This window comes from Coloeus monedula, assembly GCF_965178545.1.
Source record: "Coloeus monedula genome assembly, chromosome: 11".
Taxonomy (NCBI): Eukaryota; Metazoa; Chordata; class Aves; order Passeriformes; family Corvidae; genus Coloeus; species Coloeus monedula.
Genome location: NC_138791.1, coordinates 3,587,129 through 3,607,888, shown reverse-complemented (window position 1 = coordinate 3,607,888; position 20,760 = coordinate 3,587,129). Strand labels below are relative to the sequence as shown.

General features: G+C 50.7%; 2 protein-coding genes across 6 annotated transcripts in view; both read left to right on the top strand.

The window, feature by feature from the left end:
- Positions 1–18,085, top strand: part of IP6K1 (inositol hexakisphosphate kinase 1) — a 37,164-nt gene extending 19,079 nt beyond the window's left edge. Inside the window, exons 1-6 of one of the 4 annotated variants that reach the window (XM_082288603.1) lie at positions 825–897; positions 9,687–10,032; positions 12,216–12,426; positions 13,035–13,219; positions 14,530–14,705; positions 15,546–18,085. In XM_082288603.1, coding sequence (XP_082144729.1) covers positions 9,810–10,032; positions 12,216–12,426; positions 13,035–13,219; positions 14,530–14,705; positions 15,546–16,055 — 1,305 coding nt within the window. In that variant the 5' untranslated portion in view covers positions 825–897; positions 9,687–9,809 and the 3' untranslated portion in view covers positions 16,056–18,085. Of the gene's footprint in view, positions 1–824; positions 898–9,686; positions 10,033–10,057; positions 11,621–12,215; positions 12,427–13,034; positions 13,220–14,529; positions 14,706–15,545 lie in introns of those variants that run through there. The other 3 variants (XM_082288604.1, XM_082288602.1, XM_082288605.1) reach the window with 3 other exon arrangements.
- A 349-nt stretch (positions 18,086–18,434) lies between these two features.
- On the top strand, positions 18,435–20,756 carry GMPPB (GDP-mannose pyrophosphorylase B). 2 transcript variants are annotated; one of them, XM_082288940.1, is made up of 8 exons: positions 18,435–18,637; positions 18,703–18,783; positions 18,857–18,905; positions 19,300–19,601; positions 19,688–19,766; positions 19,861–19,988; positions 20,167–20,349; positions 20,505–20,693. In XM_082288940.1, the coding sequence occupies exons 1-8, from the start codon at positions 18,509–18,511 to the stop codon at positions 20,634–20,636; spliced, it is 1,083 nt and encodes a 360-aa protein (XP_082145066.1). In that variant the 5' UTR covers positions 18,435–18,508; the 3' UTR covers positions 20,637–20,693. The 2 variants fall into 2 exon arrangements, with proteins under 2 accessions (XP_082145066.1, XP_082145065.1); XM_082288939.1 differs by having other exon boundaries at positions 19,861–20,349; positions 20,505–20,756.
- Positions 20,757–20,760: the final 4 nt, after the last annotated feature.

Here is a 20,760-nt window from a genome sequence, read left to right as displayed (position 1 = left end):
ACAAAAAAGGCTGCTGAACATCTTACAGACTTATTTTTTTGCCTTCTAGAGCAGACACAACAGAAACTGTAGAAAGCTGGTTTTGTTGAAGCTGTTTCATTAACATGTCTCTTGCCCTATTCTGGAAGTCAGATCTTCATGGTTATTCAGTCTTTTGTGCCTTGTTCTCAATGAGAAGGCCTTTCACAATGGTGTGTGTCTGATGCAGGTACCTGCCACCAGCTGAAAGCAGAGAACCAAGTATTTCCCAGTAGGTTCTCAGGCAGCCATCAAAAAAGGAGGTATTTTCAGTTGGTTTTGTTTCAAACAGTATTTGAGCTGGTAATTTGGGAAAGCCTTCCGTCTGTTTCTTTCATGATTGTTTATAAAGCATGCTAGCATGGCATCATGCTTAGTGCTTATTCTGCTTTTCAGTATTTCTGTTTGTATTTCCATGTTCAAATAAAAATTCAGCTGCAATTTGAAGAGTTGCCAAAACTGCAGATAGGCTCCCCTGTTCACTCTTTGAATGTCACAGTCTTCAAATTAGTGGGAATCTGCACATCACGTAGGCTTGTGTTTCTTGACTGGAAGATTACCAAGATAGTTAGTGGTTATGCAATTTCTGGGAGAGTTTTGTTGCAGAACTTGGCCCAAAGCTGTTCATTCGCATTAGTGACTTGGTTAGTCATGTTTTTATGTTTATTTCAGCATGCAGACTGCAAAAATGACATATAATTTTGGACAAGCAACAGCTTGAGGGAGCTCAGTAGCCATGCCTTGGCTGTAGGATAGGCATCAGTGTGACCTCATTTTGCCTCATTAAAGAGACCCTTCACGGTTGCAGGTGGTGGCAGTGAAGTCCCCTACGTGTTCAGTTTAGTCAGTGATCCTGTTCTACAGCAGCCACGGAACAAGGTGAGCTGGGAATGCAAACACTGGCTTTAGGCACAAGGATAACCATCAGCAATTCAGGCACCTTCTGCTGATACAACTGTTTGTACAGCTGCACAATAGATTGGGGATCTGACCTGGGTTGAAAAGTAATCCTTAAAAAAAACAAAACAAAGTGCTGGTTTATTTTTAACTGTGATCAGTTTTGATTCATGGTGAGGCTGCAAACAGTTGTACCAGTGCAGCAGAGTTGAGTGGGAGGGTGGTGTTCACGCTGTTCCAGATGTCAAAGGATTGCCCGCCTGTGTAACCATGGTCTGAAGAAGTAACTGAAGGAGGAGTTAGACACTGATTTGGCTCAATCAGTGCCAGAAGGAATCTCAACATAGTATTGGGTGGTTTTTTTAAAGCCAAGCATTTGGATGGCATTGGTTCCATTGTGGAGGATCACTTTATATAGAGCAACCAAGACAAGCAAGCTTTTTTCAACCCAAAACCTGTCCTGTTTTACCAGCCTAAAGAGAATGTGGTGGATGAATAAAGTATCAATGTGCACTTTTTTTTTCTTGTGCAGACCAAACTTTTGATGTATGTGTTTTCTCTGGCATTTCCCTATAAGAGCTGGAGGCCTAGGTGTTCACTTGGGTTTTCTTAATTCACTGGTTTTACACATTCTGAAAGTAGGAAAAAAAAAATTGGGATTGATTAAATTTTTTTGCTTGACTTTTAGCTTCAGATTTTATTGTTTGGGTTTTTTTTCTCTTTTGTGTTTTCCTTTATCTTCCCTTATTTCTTACAAGATTGTGGAGAGCAAAGATCCAGGAAACACTTCTTTCTCTTTTTTATGTTGCCCACATAAGATCTGAAACTGTGTGTGTTCTTGCTCTTGAACTGGGGTAGTTGACTGTTTTTCCTGTTGCAGAATCCTCACTTTGGCACCTGTGCTTTGCTTTCTCTGTGTGACAAGTGTAAGGTGCAGCACACTGATTGTTCCTTTCAGTTCCTGTCAAGCACCCTCTGAAGCCTGAAAAAACTGCTCTTACTGCTGCACAAGTACTTCATTTTTCTGGGATTTTGGTGTTTTTGCTGGAAGTTTCCTCTTGTTTCTTCTCCACAGAATCTGGAAGATTCTTGTCCCATCTTTCCACCAGCTTTCCAGGTGTCTGTACTAGCTAGGAGTCTGAGGGACACAAGGCTGAGGTGCACAACCATTTCTCCTTGTCCAGTCTGTGTGGAGGTGTGAGTGGAGCTCAAGCTCCAGAGGTGTTTGCACATGTGGATGACGACAGCACCTTGCAGCTTGAATGCCAGCAGTTATTCTGTAGGAGATTAGGCCAGATTGTTTTCCTTGGCTCTGGCATGATGCCTCCAAGGTCTTTGGAGGCATTTCTAGCCAGGAGAAAATGAGGTAAGTACTTAGGAGGTGCCAGTTTTCTCTTCCCCCCCTGTTGTAGCACAAACCTGAGACCTGCTCGCCTGACTGCAGTGGATTCTGCTCAGTTTGGTGGGGCAGCCCTTCCCAGTGCTGAGCAGCCCTTCTCAGTGCCATCTATCTGGCTGAGCTCTGCCCACGCTCCCACAGAATCACACCTCCCTCTTCCTGCCAGCAGTGCTCACTGTGCAATGCATTTGTCCTCTGGTTCAGCACAGCCATCACCAGCTCTGACTCATTCTCTTACTGTCAGCAAGTGTGGTGCATTTACCTGCTCATCCGTCCTGCTTTGCAATGCTGTTGAGATTGTAGAATTTGGTACCCACAGCTGACATGAAAGTGCAGCTTTTGAAGAGACTCCTCCTCATGCTGAACTCAGCATAGTCATTCCATCATCTTCCTGCTGGAGAGGCATTTGGGTGGTTACCTTTGGGTGCAGGACTTCTTAGGGATGTGGCTGCCTTATTTAAGCCTCACTGTCACGAAGAGGCCAAGGTCTGTGACTAAGGAGTAGGTATACTTTATTTTAGATGAAAATGTAAACATAAGATTTTTTGAGACAGGAGGTAAAATCGTGTCCTCTGCTTATTCAGCCCATAAGTTGAGTTACAAATTCTTCCTGAGATAGTCTTTGAGCTGGGCTTCTTCAGTGGGAATGATGTGAATCTTTTTCCCTGTCATGCTGTGAATGCAAGGACAATTTTCTGCCTGTTGATGAGTTTCTGAGCCCCTTTAATGTAAATTCAAAAAATGTCTTTTCTTGGTGGGTTAGGCTGATTCATTGTGGCTTTTGACTGTTGAAAGTATGTTCCTTTCTAACTGTCTCTGACCACTGGATTGGAAAGCTGTGCAGAACAGCAGCTTTTGCGTTGGAATAATTTTAAAATAACCTGTGGAGACGACTTCTTTGTGAAGCCAGAAATTAGCTCACAGAAAGCTGAGCAATGAGGCTTCACAAGCATTGATCTTCCCTAAGCCCTTCTCTAGAAAGCATGTGTCATAATCTCATGTCTCCTATAAAATGCAAAGCTGATATTGGATGACCCTGCTCTCTTAGGTACAAGCTTGGAAAAAAGTCTTCTGGGCTGGTACTGATAAAGCAACCTTTTGTCGTATGTATTCCATCAGGTCTTGCTGCTATGGAAACTCTCAGGCTTGAACTGCAGCCAGTGCTTTGGAACAGAGAAGGAAGGTGCCCTTTTCTACCAAGGCAGGGTGTATTTGTGGCAAGGTGCAGCAGGAGGATTCAGCAGCTCATCCCTCTTGCTCATCCTCTGTGCCTTCTGGAGAGGAAAGAGTGGTGACGACCAGACCAGGACTGGCCTTTCTTTGCAGTGACACTGATGGCAGTGACAAGGACTGGCACATCCCCAGGCAGCCAGTGTGCTGCGTTTCTCCAGTGAGGAAGGGGAAGCCTGGAGAAAAGAGCAAGGGAATTAAATCATATTATCCCTGTTACGTGCAGCCCTCCACTGCTCCCCAGCATGATGTTATCACAGTAGTGCCAGCTTGTCCAGCATCAGGCCAGACAGGAATACAAGGTGGAAGAGGCTATTTGAGCCCCAGCTTGGGTTACCCCCACGTACAGACAGCTGCATGACAGGTGTTCACAAAATGTTGCAGAGTACCTGCTCCATATGTTGCTGAATGTGACAAACCTTCCCTGTTCATGATTGTGTGCTAAGACTTGGCTTAAAAAAAAAACAACAAAAAAACGAGAGAGGAAAACAGAGAGAGAGGCTACTGCTTTAGTGTGCCAGTGTGAGAAAATGGGTATTGTGTGTGTCCTGGGTCTGAATCCCTAACAAGGACTCCCAGTACCTCATCCCTCCCGGAAAGCATGCCATGCTTTATGCATAGGTGACAGCAGAAGGGCCTTTGCAATTCTTGCTAATCTGGCCTCTAAGAAAAAAAAAAGCCTTGTTTAACTGCAGATCTAAGCACTGGTTTTAGCAAGTGGTTTCAGCATTCCAGCCAGAGTTAAAAGTGCATGGCTCAGCCTCTCTTTCTTCAGAAAGAGCTGAAAGGGCTTGGCTTCCGCTCCTTTCTTAGGAAAAGAAGGGGAGAAAATTCTTGGTCTCGCAGGCTGCTGGCAGAAGTGCTGAAGCTTTGTGATCAGTGTGATAGAAGTATGGCACAAATAGTCTGTCGTGGTTTAACTCCAGCTAGCAACTCAGCCCCACACAACTACTCACTCATTCCCCTCCTGGTAGGATGGGGGAGAGAATTGGAAGGGTAAAAGTGACAAAACTCGTGGGTTGGGATAAAGATAGTTTAACAGGTAAATCAAAAACTGCATGCAGAAGCAAAATAAGGAACTCATTCCCCACCTCCCATGGGCAGGCAGGTGTTTAGCCATGCCTAGGAAAGCAGGGCTCCATCACAGTAACAGTGACTTGGGAAGACAAACGCCATCACTCTGGACATCTCCCCTTCCTTTTTCTTTCCGCAGCTCTGTATGCTTGACACCATATGGTCTGGGATATCCCTAGGGCCAGTTGGGGTGTTGCCTCCCAGCTCTTTGTGCACCCCCAGTGTCCTCTCAGTGGAGCAGCATCAGAAGCAGAAAAAGCCTTGACTCTGCGTTAGCCCCGCTCACCAATAACAAAAAACCCTCTATTATGAGCATTGTTTTCAGCACAACAAACAAACCACAACCCCATGCAAGTTACTAGGAAGAAAATGAGCTCTCCCAGCTAAAACCATCAGTCTTTCTTCAGATCTTTAGGACCCAGAAACATAGGGTATGTATAAGGACTTGTACTATAAGTTTTATTTTATTTCCTTTTCTCCAGGTTCAGACAAGCTCTATGTTAAGTAGCTCAGGCTCTTTCCTTGTGAACACTGCAGCAGTTGGTGCATTTGTGCCCTGTTGTTGAGGAAGAAAGAGGATTGGTGAAGGAAGCTCAGCTCATGGCATAGGATGGAGCATGCCTGGTAGTGGCTATTGTCCTCTCCAAGCCCTTGTTCACTGCGGTTCCTCCCCAAGCCTCACTGCTGCCATTTTCCTCCTCAGCTGGCATTCTTGAGCAGCTTTTCCTAAGACTTCTGTTTCACTTTGGATGCATGTATATAGATTGTATTCTACTTCCTGGCCTTAATCTGACAAGCCACACTTGTAATGGTGAGAGCAGCTTGTCCGAAAAGGAGTATTTGGTGGTAGTTCAGGTGTTGGACAAGCTGCATGAGAAGGCTCAGGATTAAAAGATGTGTGTTAGGCAGGCTAGGAAAGTTTGTAGCTTCCTGGATACTACGAAGGCCAAATGTTTCTGATTACATCCTAAGTGTTGCTGCAGGTTCCTGGAGAGCTGTGTTCTCTGCCCAGATCCCAGGGCTCATCTCCATTTACTGCTGACTAGACAGACATGTCTCAAACCTGTGGGGATCAGCTTTTGTGATGGGAAGTTGATCTCATAGTACAGTGGGAAACACTTTTTTTTTTTAACTTTCTTAGACTGGGTTTTTGTCTCATACCTCATCCAGTCCAGCATGACTAGAAACAACTCTGCTTTTTCAGCACAGGTGCTTCTGCTTTTCTTTGCTAATGGTCTAGCTCACCAGGAACCACTTGACCAAATGCTGTAGTCCTCTTGTTTTGCTATACTGGTATTTTCTATTCTTGTGCTTTGCTCCTGAGCGCTCTGGGGTTGTTCAGGGAAAGTCCAGCTTTTGTCACTGTGACGTTTAGGTCTGTATTTATCTCTCGCCTGTGGCCTGTCTCCAGAGTCGTCAGTGGCCATCTGCCTTAGCCCTTGGCACGGCAGGGCCTGGGGTATGGAGTCAGAGGAGAGGTGGTGCTGGAAACACGAATGTGCAAGCTGCTTAGGGCAGTCAGCGTTCTTGCTGTGTGATACATCACAATTTAGAGCATTTGTTCTCCTTTTCATTTAGGAAAGGAGCTTTACTAGTGAGTTGTGAAGCGTTGCCAGTGTTCCCATACAAGATGGCTTACAGGGAGTAGGGACATCAGCATCATGGTGTGCTCAGCAGTAATTCTCACACCCATGGCCATGCAGCTCCCTGCCCTCACCTCTCCTCATGTGGTGACCTCCAAGGCTAATTTTTCTGTCTCCCTTTGAGTTACACCCTCAGAGGAGACATCCCTGTTCTTGTTCCTGTTCTCTGGCACTGTGAACTGGCAGGAGCATCTCCTTGGTCTGGTAAGACAGCTGTAGTCTTCAGCCAGGGTTCAGTGATGTCTAAGGGGTCTCTGGCTGGGTCTTGAAGAGCACAGCACTGTTTCTATGGAGGGATATATTCCCTGCTGGAGGGTGATGTTGGTTTTGGGGATGGGATTTACCTCACTTAATGGGCTAGGAAGAGCAGTTCTCTTGAATATCTTACTGAATTTTGTTTGGAAATGTGTGTTACTACAAGAAAACACATCTTATTGCCAAAAAGTGTTTGAACAGTGAGGTATGCACATCAGACTTGGAGCAGATACACTGACAGGGATGTCTAGACTTAAGTACTGTAGAGCAAATTCTGTTCCAGTGCACGAGTCCGTTACTGGGGAGGATAATGAAATATGGGGTGTGGTATGTCTGTGTAGTCACGGATAACTCTGCTCCTGAACCTCACCCCCCACCCTTCCCGAGTCAAGCTCAGTGGACATTTTGTCTTGCTAAGGAGAGGAGATCAGTCTGTTGGAAGGGGGTGCTAAACAGGCCCGGGTGTTTAAACTGCTGCTTGAGCTACAGTGGTGGTGGTGGAGGATACCAAAGGATCTACCAGATTAAATGAACCGGTCTCCCTCAAGCTGTTTCTTGGATTGTACACTGCATTTTGCAGTTTAGTTGGAAGGACTTTCAATTTTATAAGCCAGCTAAAATAGTTGAACTCAGCTGTTGTTTAACAGATGAAAGATGAGTAATATTCAGGACTTCAAATAATTTTCTGCTTTATATTTGTTTTGAAACTGCTGGGATTCTTCTGTTGTTATTTGTGGATAGTGTCCATGTTTAGTAATAACCCTTTACTTTGAGTTTGTTTGATGAAAAACACTAAGCTGTATCTGGGGTGTAAAGTGTCTCTTTCTCAAGCCCTGTGGAAATCTTCCTCTTCAGAAATGTTGCCTCTGAAATGCTGCTTGCTAGAAAATATTTTTTTCTCACGTTCACTTGTACGTGGGAAAATACTGCTTGTGTCACTGTTTCTCTAGAGTGTGTGGATGCATGTGTGGAGCAGTTGTCTGGCTTTGGACTTTGTCCCCACCTGATGCCCAGCTCCTTCTCTGGTGTCACAGCCTCAGAATGTTTTGTTTTTGTGGCTGTCACTTCCTCCCAGGGAGCCTGCACATCCAAAACTTGTCATGTTGGGTTTTCTTGGGGGTGCTGGGGTACTTGGCAGTGAGCCCAGGACACTTGGTGGCCACAGCCCCTTCCCAGCAGCCCTTGGATGACTGCAGTCCTGAGCATCATGTGCATATCTCCTGAGAGTGACAACTGTCACACAGATAAATCTTGTGTTCTCTTGTCCTATGAAGTTTAAACTACAGGAAGGTGTGAAGTTAAGCTTGTCCTCTGTATTGTTTGGAACAGCTGAAAGCTCTGCTTTAGTCATTGGCAAAATAAAAGAAATTGAATCCAAGACAGAGCTGCATCAGGAAGGGAAGACTTAAGTCTTGTGAAATATTTGTCTGGAATCTGGGAAGTGCTGACCTCTTGCAGATGCTGGTACCTTGCTTGTTCTTGGATATTAACTATGTTAAACCCAACTAAAACATCTATGACTGTGTCTGCTGCTGAAATTTCTTCTTGTTGGTAAAGCAAATAAGAGGGAGGAGAGAAATCCCCAGCATGTTTTCGTTTGTGATACAGCTTAAGCTCTGAGTAAGTTTGGGAGACAGACTTTGAGGGATGCCTTGAACAGACTTTGACGGATGCCTTGAACAGACTTTGACAGGAGTTGCTACAGAGAGGGACCATTTGTGTTGTGGGTTTTTTTCCCTCCTATTCCCTGGCCCCTGCTTCAAAAGCCAGCTAAATATTCACATTATTTCCCTTGCACGGAATGTGGTGGTGTGGTCATGTAACCACAAAAGGAAATGTTTTCCATGGGATCAGTGAGATGATTCAACTCAAATGTACGTACACTCATACTATCCCAAAAATCCAGTGCGAGAAAGCGAGCGGGAATGTGCAGACAAGGAGAGAGAAGCATTGTCCTGTTGTGGGGAATTTGGGTTAGATTGGGTTAAACATATTCTGAAGTATCGCCCCTCCTTTTGAGTCTTTTGAGCTTCATCTCTGACATGGTTGAATTGGAGCAGGGGAGATGAGCTCGTGTTCATCCAGAACTTCCCCCGGCCTGGCAGAGTTGTGTAGCTGCAGAGACATCCCGCGGCCGGATGAGGAACAACCCAAGCCGTGTCCCTTGTTCAGGCCTCCAAGATCCCTCAGTTCTTAAATTGCTGCCTTTGGCTGTTGCTGTGTGAAGAAACTGGAAATTTGATGCATTCGGAAGCTGTAGTCACCACTTGGTTCTTGAACCAACATTTGGATAACTCATCGTTGTGAGGAAATCCTGTGACATTTTCCCCAGCAGCCTCGGGAGCAGCTGTGATCTAAGCTGGAAAGGGCAAGTCATCTGGAGAGAATTTGGGCAGCTTTACTTTTCAATCATCCTGTGGCTATACCGGGCACTCTGCAAACATTAAAAGAGCATCTGCCTCTCTAAAGCACTTGTAATCTCCTTTGGATTTAGTGATATATCTTGCTTACCTCTAGAGATCAGAGCCTTCTTGTGTGTATAGGTACTGTGAAAGTATTAGAAAATTGTTGTCCTGAAAGGCTGGGAGTAATAAGGGAGAGAATCTGAGCAGAATCCATTCAGTTCCAGCACACACACAGTGACAGAATGACTGTCTTACTCTGCATCTTTCATGTCAGTGAGCCCTAAAGGAGAAAACAGTGTGACAGTAGCAGGTGAGCAGGAATTATTTAGTCATTTAGATGTTAAAAATGCAGAGGCACAAGGTGTGGAATTCAGATTCTGGAAATATTTGTACTGCCTGTGTCAGTCACCATTACTGATAGGCAGGTGTGGGCTGTAGCTCAGTCTGCTCCACTGCCTTACTGATAAAACTAACAGGGAAGGAAATAGTATTTTCTAAAGATGGGAGGCTCATAATAGCCATATCTCCTTCTTTGCATGTCTGCTGTCAATCCTATTGGAGGAGCTCTGCATGGGACTGCCTCGGAATTAGTGTTTGTTTACCTGTAGGATTAAAGAGGTGGTGAGGAGCATGCTGGAACAAGCAGGATGTAAACAGAAAACAGAAGAGGATACAGATATAAATAAATACCATAAGCTTCTCCAAGTGAACAGGGAGTGAATGTAAGTGGTCCTTTACTAACAGGAATCTCCTTTTCTTTTTCAGATCACTGCAAGGGAGCAAATTGCCAGGATTTCCCCCCTGTGGCTGCCTGACCGCTGCTGAACTACCCCCCCCAGCCCATGTGGCTCTCCCCATGCTCCAAGAGTGCAACAGGTGCCCAACGCAATGTGTGTTTGTCAAACCATGGAAGTGGGCAAGTATGGCAAGAATGCCACTCGATCCGGAGACCGGGGGGTCCTGCTGGAGCCTTTCATTCACCAGGTGGGCGGCCACAGCAGCATGATGCGCTACGACGACCACACTGTCTGCAAGCCCCTCATCACCAGGGAGCAGCGCTTCTATGAGTCCCTGCCCCCAGAAATGAAGGAGTTCACACCTGAGTACAAAGGTGAGGCCTCTGGGCATTCCAGAATGCAGTTACAGCTTTCAAGAACCTGCCCTTCCATTTTCCTGCAGCTGTCTTTTGGTGTTACTTTACTTTTCTACTTTACTCTTTTGCAGGCTGGCAATTTGATAGCAGCACTTGGAAAGGAGGAAGGGTTTTTTTTGTAGGCACAGAGTTGAATGTGCTCCTCTTTCTAGACAGAGAGCATGCAGTGTGACAGTTGTAGTCCATAGTTTAAGATTATGGATGCATAACAGAAGCAGTTTTATTACCAAGTTATTGTCAGTTGCAGCCTTGACCTTGAGCTAATGAGGCCAGATCATAGACTGAGCATTTGCACGTTCCAGTTCCATAATTTATTGCTTCCTCATCCAATCTCTTTATGGACCCATAGCAGCAAGCTGCTGAAGCAGGAAGTACAGCTTTCCCAGTGGTGAGGTGCAGCCTTGTCCCCAGCTGCTTTGAAGGAGCGGAATTTTCCAGTGCCTGTGTCGTAGGAGATTGGCAGCTCAGCTGTGTCTTTCAGAAGCTCGATAGGCTTCTGGCCTTGTGCATTTGTGTTCAGGATGGTGATGTGGTCAGGTAGCCTTCTGGGGGGCTCAGTGTTCCTGTTCCCTCTGCTGCTTTGTCTCCATGTGGCACTGGGAAGGTGGTGCCTTATGGACAGCTGGGACCACCATCTGTTCAGGGTCTTGCCTTTGCATCTGGCTGCAGCCTGACTGTCTCAAAGCAGTGTCTACACACAGGTCATGAGTGAGGGGTGCAGTCTGAAACAGATGGGTCTTCTCTCACCCTCCAGCCACTCTGGGGCCACAAAGTGCTCTAGTATCCCATCAAAAACACCACTGAAGCCTGTGTAGTTCCTAGAATCCATATGATGTGAGTGTTTTCTGGGGGGGTGTTTTTAAAACCGATGAAGCTGATAGTCCAGATGGACTGTTGTCTTCTTGAGGTCAGATACTTCCTGGTACCCTAATGGCAGGGGGATGTGCATGTCCATCCCAGTGTGAGATTTCATGCTGTGCAGTTTCACAATAGTACCAGAAATTTTTCCTACTGATCTGGGGGAGAGGATACTTTCTATCTGAGCACTCAGATATTACTGTAAGACTTCACAGAGATATCTTGAAGAGCACATTCAGGCAGCACTTGGAGTGGCATTTATGTAGTGACATTCTGGAGTCCTGAGCTGCTCTGGAGTTGTGTTTGAGCCCCCTGAACCTTGTTAGCATTGTCCTGTGTAGATAAGGAGAAAGGGAGGACAGGAACAGGATGGCCTGCATCAGCTGAGCAGGACAAGGTTTTCTCACGTTTGTGATGAATCATTTGATTCAGTGCATCTGTCATTTGATACTCCTGGCAGCTAGTCAATACTAGTGACAAGCTAATGAAACATTTTGTCATTGCACATCAGGAGATGGGCTGATGGCCTCATTTTCAGGGCTGGGGCAGTCCCAGAAATGAAGATGTCAGCCCTAACTGGAAGTGTCAGCGGTCCTGCTGTGTGGCTGGCCAGATATATTCTGAGTCTGTGCTGTGAAAGATCTGTAACTTCCCTTGGACTGTGGTGCTTTCCAGGAGTCTTCTAAAGGTAAAACTGGACAGGACACATGGTCCTGCTTGCCTGCACTTGGCAGAGGTAGTTATGCTTCTAGGGGCCCCTGTTTTTATTGCTAGGGGGCCCTGGGCCCTTGCAGGTCCTTTTTTTGTGAGACTGGCTGACTTATGGTAAGAGTGGTAGGTGTCACCTCAGCCTTAGGGCTCTGTACTTCATTGCTCTGATGCTGGAAAGCTGCTATAGCAGAGAAAGCACAGTCCTGCTTGGCCAGTGATGTTCCTGTCAACAGCAGGAATGCTTCAGCGGGACATAGGTACTTACCCAAACAAACCAGGTATTATTTCACATGCTTCGCTCCCCTCAGCATCTTGGCAGACTGCACTTGACTCTCTCCAGTTTGACGACATTTGCTGCAAGACTGAAGGAAGGAAATCAATCACACCCTCAGCCTACCAGCTGCACTTTTGTCCTTATTTCCTGCAGTGGCAGAGCTTCCCCCTCTTTCATTGCTCTGGGTTTGCTTTGCTGCTCTGTGAGCTACATTTTCATCTCTTCTGCTGAACATTTGGTTGCTAATGGTTGTGTATTCCCTCCCCGGGAGAGCTGATGTGTTACTTCTTCCTGGCAGGTGTGGTGTCTGTCTGTTTTGAGGGAGACAGTGATGGCTACATTAACCTGGTGGCCTATCCCTATGTGGAGAACGAGGCTCTGGAACAGGATGATCTGCCAGAGAGGGACCAGCCACGGCGCAAGCACTCGCGCCGGAGCCTTCACAGGTCAAGCAGTGGCACCGAGCACAAGGAGGAGAAGCCTGGCCTGGCCAGTGACAGCACTGAAAGGTAAAACTTGGAGGGCCCAGTGACAACATGAAGAACTGCCAATTCTCTTCCTTATTCCTTTGGTTGAGGGTGTTTTGCAATTCCTTAAGGTGGCCAGGCTGTTGTGCACTTGATAGCCCAGCGCATTTTGGCACTGCAGACTGTGTCAGGAATTTTGCCAGGTTCAGGACCAACTCATCCAGATGAAATGCTTCTGACACAACAAGATAACCGTTGGCAGTATATCAGATGTGGAACCAAAGCATATAGAGTAGATTTGAACACTCTTCAGTCCACCTGGTTATTAATCCAGGGCATTCTTCCCAGGGTATTTTGAATATGGGTCTTTGCTGCCTCACCACAGCCAGAGCTCCTGCAGAAACAAGTTTTCGTGCTTGCTCTATCTATTAGCAGAGTACAGCCTGGCAGAGATACTACATCAACCAGAGCCTAGAGCATGGGTCCACAGCCCAGGGTATTGGTGAGGATTTGCTTTTAAGAAGATTTGTGTTGTGTGCAGTAAGAGAAGGAACAGGAGATGGTTGTGTGCCAAGGGAGGATGTGACAGTCGTAAGTATGTGAAGAACTCCTGCATTCTAACAGGCTGGTTTGTTCTGTCTTTACACCAGCAGCATCCAGGAAACAAAGAGTCCCAGGGTGGACTTGCACATCCACTCAGATGTTCCGTTTCAGATGTTGGATGGGAACAGCGGCCTGAGCTCCGAGAAGATCAGCTATAACCCCTGGAGCCTGCGCTGCCACAAGCAGCAGCTGAGCCGCATGCGGTCGGAGTCCAAGGACCGGAAGCTGTACAGTATCCTTTGGGAGGCACAGCTGGGTGTGTCAGGCTGCTGCTGCCCTGGCCTTACCCGTTTTGTGCCTGAGGCAGCCAGGCCTGCATTTCCCTTGGCATTTCTGTCTCTCACACAACCACAGTTGAGTTACATGTTCCTTTTTGCTGTTCCTTCCTGCTTCCCATACTGTGACACTAATGAATCAGAATGGTTTGGATTGGAAGGCACCAACCTTAAAGATCGTGTTGTTCCACCTCCAGGCAGTGTGACTGACTTCTTCATATGGTTGAAGATGGGGTTTTTTTTCTGTGCCTTTCCTCCTGCTTTTGCTGGACTTATCAGCTTGTGGGGTTAATTTGTTTCACCTGGATTCTGTTTTCCTCACACAGAAACAAACTTACTTTTAATAGCTGTATTCTTCATCGTTTTAACTGCATGGGCTTCCTTCTCCAATTCTCAAGTGTGTGCTTGGAGACTCCAGCTTTTATTTTTAAATGGCTTGCATCACTTGCAGAGAAGTCATTCTCTTTGGCTGCCCTCTCCTTTTTAAGCACACTTCCTTATTTTTATGAAGTTCCTCTTTCTAAACCAAACACAGTTTCTCTCTTGCAGGTTTAATCCAGCTGTGCTCTGGTTCCCATTTCAGTGTTAACATGTTGATCTGTGCCCTGTGGGATTCCTTAGGGCAAACTTTTGGGGTTTTTTTTCCCCTTTTTTTGGATCAAGTTGCTGTACAGACTGCCTGGGGTGTGTTCACAGTGCTGTGCCCCGATGTGGGGGGGGGGTTGCCCACTGTGTGCTGGTGACTGAGAGCTCCTGTTACTGTTCTGTTTCCTGGCTTTGTCACCTCCCCAGTTCCCCCCTGTGTATTGGGCAGTGCTGCTGTTCTGGACAGGCCAACCCTGCCATTACTTGACCCTTGAGTTTTCAGTCTGTGGAGATTGTATTGTTTATCCATATGGTCAGATGGCTGATTTGATTAGACTTTAAGCTTTCTCTTAATGGATCAGCAATTCCTACTGTACTCTGTCCTTCCTGACACCAGTGTTTAGCTTTTCAGTTTCCCCTCTGAATTTCCAGTACACATGCACGTGATCTTCCTGCTGTTGGCTGTTCCACTTTCTAGGCTGTTTCCTTCTACCAGCTGTCAAAGCCTGGGTCCACTGTTTGGGTTTTGTCCTTTTCTTCAACTCACCAAGCTGTTTGTCTTATCTGTTCTTTGGTTCCTATTTGTTTGTTGCCCAGCCCTATCTCCTGCTGGCCCAAGTCCCTGTCTGTGGTGGCCCTGGGGTGTCTCTGGCGGGTAAGCTCTCCTTGACTCATATCCCAGAGTTCCTCTTGCTGGAGAATGTGGTGCATCACTTCAAGTTTCCCTGCGTGCTTGATCTGAAGATGGGGACCAGACAGCACGGAGATGATGCCTCTGAGGAGAAGGCTGCTCGGCAGATGAAGAAGTGTGAACAGAGCACTTCAGCCACCTTGGGTGTGCGTGTGTGTGGGATGCAGGTAGGGATCCCCCAGGCTGCAGATGCTGCTCTTTCCTTTTCACAGCTCCATTAAGCCTCCCAGTTAGTGTTTCCTGCTGAGCACTGAATTTGAACTTCCCACTGCAGGTAGGTACACCAGCATTTATGCTATTTTTGTCTTCATTTCTAAGCCTAAAACAAAGGAACCTTCTTTTCCTGAGGTGGTGTGTTTGTCCAGAGCTCTTCTGTTAACTGACAGTTAGGGGATTTCTAATAAAATTATTTTTGTGGCTTAGTGTTCAGCCAGAATGACAGTGCCCGGGGGATGGAGGTGTCCGACATTTCCTTCTGTACTGCACTGATTGTTAAAAAGTTGCTCTGCTGTGCCTGGGCCCTGTGCACAAGGGTTTGCTGCTGGTGCTGCTGTGCAATAATCGCTCATTTCCTCACCTGCCAAAGGAACCAGATCTTGTAACCCAGATCTCTGCCCACGGACTCTGAAGCAATGAGGGCTCCTCATTAATCACTTGCCGCGTAAAGGCAATAGATGTTGGCAGGTCCCACTGCCAGGGGATTGTTGGAGTTGCTGTAAGACTTTGCTGTTAAACTCTTGGGGTCAGTTGTGCCATGTCTTTTGGGGCACTGGGACTGATGAGCCACCTTTTGGGTGTCCTGGGAGAGGACTGGTGCTCAGGCATCCTGAGTATGCCCCTGGGCTGCTCCCATGAGCTTTGGGATTCAGGGAATGGCCAGAGCTGCGTCTTGTTCCTGCTCCAATCATAAGGGGGACAGGATGAGTTCCCCCTGCCCTCTCAGTGCAGGACAGCTCAGGGCTTAGCCTGTTGCTCCCACTTGATGTGCATTTCCTTTGGTGTTCCAGGTCTATCAGCTGGACACAGGGCATTACTTATGCAGGAATAAATACTATGGGCGCGGCCTTTCCATCGAAGGCTTCCGCAATGCCCTCTACCAGTATCTCCACAACGGCATTGAGCTGCGCAAGGACCTCTTTGAGCCTGTCCTGGCCAAACTGCGGAGCCTGAAGGCGGTTTTGGAGAGACAGGCCTCCTACCGCTTCTACTCCAGCTCCCTCCTCATCATCTACGACGGGAAGGACAGCCGGGCGGGGATGTTTGGGGAGCGGCGGCCGGAGGCGCGCCTGAAGCGGGTGGATGGCTCTGTCCCGGAGAGCCTCCAGGACGGCGGCAGCTCAGAGCCCGGCTCCTCGGCCCAGCCCAAGGTGGACGTGCGCATGATTGACTTTGCACACAGCACATTCAAAGGGTTTCGTGATGACCCCACTGTGCACGACGGACCTGACATGGGCTACGTGTTCGGGCTGGAAAGCCTCATCAACATCATGGAACAGATGCGTGAGGAAAACCAGTAGCCCTGGGCTGTGGCCTCTTATTCTTGTCCTGGTGGCAGGAGCAGACAAGACCACCTACTACCACAGGAAAAACACAGACAAATTCGGTTTTAAACAACTGTATTGCTCCATTGTTTTTAAAATGTACTTGGATAGAAGAGCTGAGGTGAGGCAGGATGGAAGAACTCCTCGTGCTGACCAGACAGTTCTGACCACGCTCGCTCTGCCTTCTGGAGGAGGCTCTGTAGGTGCCTGCTGGGTGTCAGGTGTTCTGGTTCTTCGCTCATCACATGTGCGTTCTGGAGGGAGGACCTGGACATAGGGGAGAGAGAGGGCTCTTCACGAGGCTGGAGCTCTGGTGCAAGGAGCCTCCTGCCTCAGGCGCCTCCTGCCTCAGGAGCCTCCCCTTTGAATTTCTCCTGAGTTATTTGGAAAGTGCGCTTGCCTAACGGTTGGCAGCGTCTGTGGGGCCACTGGTGAGAAGTCAGATGCCGGTCCCTGTGTTCGGTGTCGCTGGCTCTGCCCTGGGTTTTGCCGATGGGGCTTTGCTTTTGATGCTGCCTTTTTCTGCTGTTTGGGCACTGTGAGTAGCCACCCCAAACACGGAAATGAAATGACCAAATGCAACCCCTGGCAGAGCTGTGGCTGGGAGGGAATGCCACACACCTGGAGCTGCGCTCGAGCCTGGGGTCTGCTTGCTCCCTGGTGGCATGGCATGGGCAGGCACAGGGCTCTGCACGAGTGACTCTGCCCTGGACCACTGACTTGCAAGCACTCAGCTCGTGGGCTAGCAATACTATCTGTAGCAGTTAACATGACCCCAGCTGTGCAGCGGGGCATTTTGGACCATTTCAACCCTTCCCCTCCTGTAAAGTACAGAGTACGTCCCTCTAGCACAAAGCTGCCCTCTTCCCCCGGGGACCCTCTGCCCCCAGGCCCTGCTCGTCCATCAGGTCTGGGGGTGGTGGAAGGGGAGGCTGAGGCTTAGGGCTGATCCGCGTCTCCTCGCTGAGGGCCTGCAGGGGCCAGATGCGGGGTGACCTAGCTGAGCAGTGAGTGCCACTGTCTTGACTGTTCAGCACCACTGCCTGACTGTTCAGCTTTGCTTCACGGAGTCAGTCTTTCCCAAAATAAATGTCCTCCAGCCTCCTTTGATGAGGAATTAATGTTTGATACTGTGGCCTGGTGGTACCGGACCGTACCCTGCTCCACCTCAGCTCCTGTTTTTGTGCTGGGGCCCTGGCTGCTCTCTCCTGCTCTCACTGACTTTGTTCCATGGCATTACCATTACCCTGTGTACCCACAAGGCCAGGGTTGGGGTTGGGGTTTTTTTTAATTACTTCAGGAAAGTTTGTTTGGGGAATACTCGCATGTCGCATGTGTGCCAACTCCATGTGCGCAGAGGCCGCTCGCAACGCGCGGCTGCTCGGCCTCACTGCCACAGCAGGCACAGGTCCGTGGCACTGGTGTGGAAGGGGACAGGAGAGCTGCCCGCTTTCTCTGCCTGTCTCCCAGCTCCTCAAAGCTTGCCCAAGCCACTGCTCCCCTGCCACCCCCTGGACAAGGACCTTTATCCATGGCACGCTGCTCTGCACTGGGTTACTTCATTGCTCCTGCAGGTCCCTACCTTGCCAGGACTCAGGATTTTCAGGGAGCAGGTTTGCAGGAGCAAGGGAGGCTGGGTGAGTGCTGGGCTGTAGGTACTCACGACAGCCGTATTATTCCCTGGTCCTGCCCCAGCGTAGCCCATCACTGCCCACCTCTGCATGTCCTTGTCCCCGCGGGCTGTGCTCGGCCAGGCCGCAGATCCTGGAGAGCCTCCTGCTGTCCCCCCGCGCTCATTCCTGCCCTTCCCCACCTCACTGGGCCGTGACGGACGGGCCACGCTGCCGGTGCTCAGTGGGAGCTGCCTTTCTCCTGCTCCCCTTCGGACCACCACGGTGGCACTCCACAGCTTGTACATAGCCTTGGCCCCGTTTGTTTTTACATGAATAACCACCCTGTTTGTGCTTCACAGAGAACCAAAAAACATTAAAGGATCTGTTTTTGTCCGCGGTGTGCCGTGCCTGCCTCTCCCACCGTCTGAGCCCGGGGACGGGGGTGGGAGGCTCGGGTGAATGTCCCCGCCCGGTGCTGCCGTGCCGCTGCTCTCTTATCGGGGTCGCCTCGTCGCTGCTGCGTCCCGAGGGAGCTCCAACTCCGGGCAGGGTGCGGTGGCTGTGGCTGCAGCAACGACCTGGCCATACGGCGATGGGACCCGGGCGGGCGGAGGAGTGTGCGGGGCGGGCACTGAGACCCGGGCGGGCGGTGTTACGGGGCCGGGAGGCGGGGCCCGGGCGGGCGGTAGGACCCGGCGGGAGGCGGGGCCGGGGCGGGCGCTGTGTCGGGGCGGGCGGGGCGGTGCCGCGCGGCGCTGACGCGCCCGGTGCGCCCGGCGCTGACGTGTCGGTGCGGACGCTGGCGTGGGACGCGGGATGCGGGCGCTGATCCTGGTTGGCGGCTTCGGGACGCGGCTGCGGCCGCTGACCCTGAGCCGGCCGAAGCCGCTGGTGGAGTTCTGCAACAAGGCGGTGCTGCTCCACCAGCTGGAGGCTCTCCGGCAGGTGGGGGCGCGGGGCGCGGGGGGCACGGGGGCCGCCCCGCCGCCGGCTGACCCGCGCTCCCGCAGGCGGGCGTCAGCCATGTGGTGCTGGCGGTGAGCTACATGTCGGACGCGCTGGAAGCCGCCATGCGGGAGCAAGAACAACGGGTAAGGGCCCTTCCGCCTCCCCCCGCCTCTCCCCGCAACCCGGCCTGTCCCGCCGCTCACCTTGTGCCCGCAGCTCGGCATCCGCATCTCCATGTCCCACGAGAAGGAGCCGCTGGGCACAGGTAGGATTCGGGCAAGGGCTTGGGGCTAGGGGCGGGCGCAAGCGGGATGGAGGAAGTCTGGGGACAGCAGGGTGGGTGCTGGGGGGATACCGGGATGGGTACGGCAGGGCTAGGGACGTTGGGAGGGGGGCACCGTGGGCATTAGGGTGGGTATAGATGGGTAGGGGTGGGGAACACCGGGAGTGGGACACCATGACTATGGATAGGTACGGCCGGGAGGAGCAGGGGCATCGGGAGGGATATGCCAGGATGGACATGGGCAGGACCAGGGACAGCGGGCCGGGTGAGGATCCAGAGGGCCTGGGGACTTGGGAGGGGCTCTGGGACGGGCAGAGGTGAGGCCAGCAGGACCTGGGCTCACCACGTCCCTGCGGCGTCACTCACGGGCGCGCAGCGGGGCCGCTGGCGCTGGCGCGGGACCTGCTGGCCGAGGACGGGGAGCCCTTCTTTGTCCTCAACAGCGACGTGATCTGCGAGTTCCCCTTCGCGGCGCTGGCCCGTTTCCACCGGCAGCACGGCGGCGAGGGCTCGCTGGTGGTGACCCGCGTGGAAGAGCCGGCCAAGTACGGCGTGGTGGTGTGTGAGGCCGACACCGGCCGCATCTGCCGCTTCGTGGAGAAGCCGCGCGTCTTTGTGTCCAATAAGATCAATGCTGGGCTCTACATATTTAGCCCTGGCATCCTGCAACGCATCCAGGTACGAGCCAGGATGCCACGCTGGGCCAGGCTGGGCCAGGCTGGGGGTCTGTGGCCCCTGCTCAGCCCTGCACCCCGTCCTCGCAGCTGCGCCCCACCTCCATCGAGAAGGAGATCTTCCCAGCCATGGCACAGGATGGGCAGCTCTACGCCATGGAGCTGCAGGGTAAGGCCCTGTGTCCAGTGCAGGCAGCATCAGGGGTCTTGCCTGCACTGCCACCCTCACGCTGGGGGCTGTCAACGTGGCTCTGTCCCCACAGGCTTTTGGATGGACATTGGGCAGCCAAAGGACTTCCTTACGGGCATGTGCATGTACCTGCAGGCGCTACGGGCTCAGCACCCCGAGAAGCTGCACTCGGGGCCTGGTGTTGTAGGGAATGTGCTGGTGGTAAGTGCCAGCCCCCAGGACACCAGCCCTGGGCACATCATGAGCTCTCTGCATTGTCCCACTGCTGTCCTTGCTGCCATCCTCAAGCTGTGCCCTCTTCCCTGGCTGGCCAAGTGGCATGGGCTATGTCAAGAGCTGTCTGCCCTCCTGACCCTGTTATGGCCCCTCTTCCTTCCAGGACCCCAGTGCCAAGATTGGGGCAAACTGTGTCATCGGCCCCAATGTGACAATCGGGGCAGGTGTGGTGGTGGAGGATGGGGTGCGCATCAAACGCTGCACTGTGCTGGAAGGGGCCCGCATCCGGTCCCATTCCTGGCTGGAGTCCTGCATCGTGGGCTGGAGCTGCTCCGTGGGGCAGTGGGTGAGGACGTGGGTGTCCCTGCAGGGGATCGGGACTCAGCTCTTGCCCTCCCACCTCCTCGGGCTGTGGCTGCAGGGATGTGGTCCCTGCAGGCAGGAGCAGGAGCCTGGCACTGGGCCCCGAGCCCAGGGATGTGACCAGGCCTTTCTGGGCAGGTGCGCATGGAGAACGTGACTGTGCTGGGCGAGGATGTCATCGTCAACGACGAGCTCTACCTCAACGGGGCCAATGTGCTGCCACACAAATCCATCGCCGAGTCTGTGCCAGAGCCACGCATCATCATGTAGCAGCCCCAGCAGGCCCTGCGCTCCCAGCTATCCTTGGATTAAATATTTATATTTCCATTTACTGTTAAGCATCACCTGAGTGCGGCCCCAACACCGGGTCACTCACCAGGGCTGGCCTGGCTTC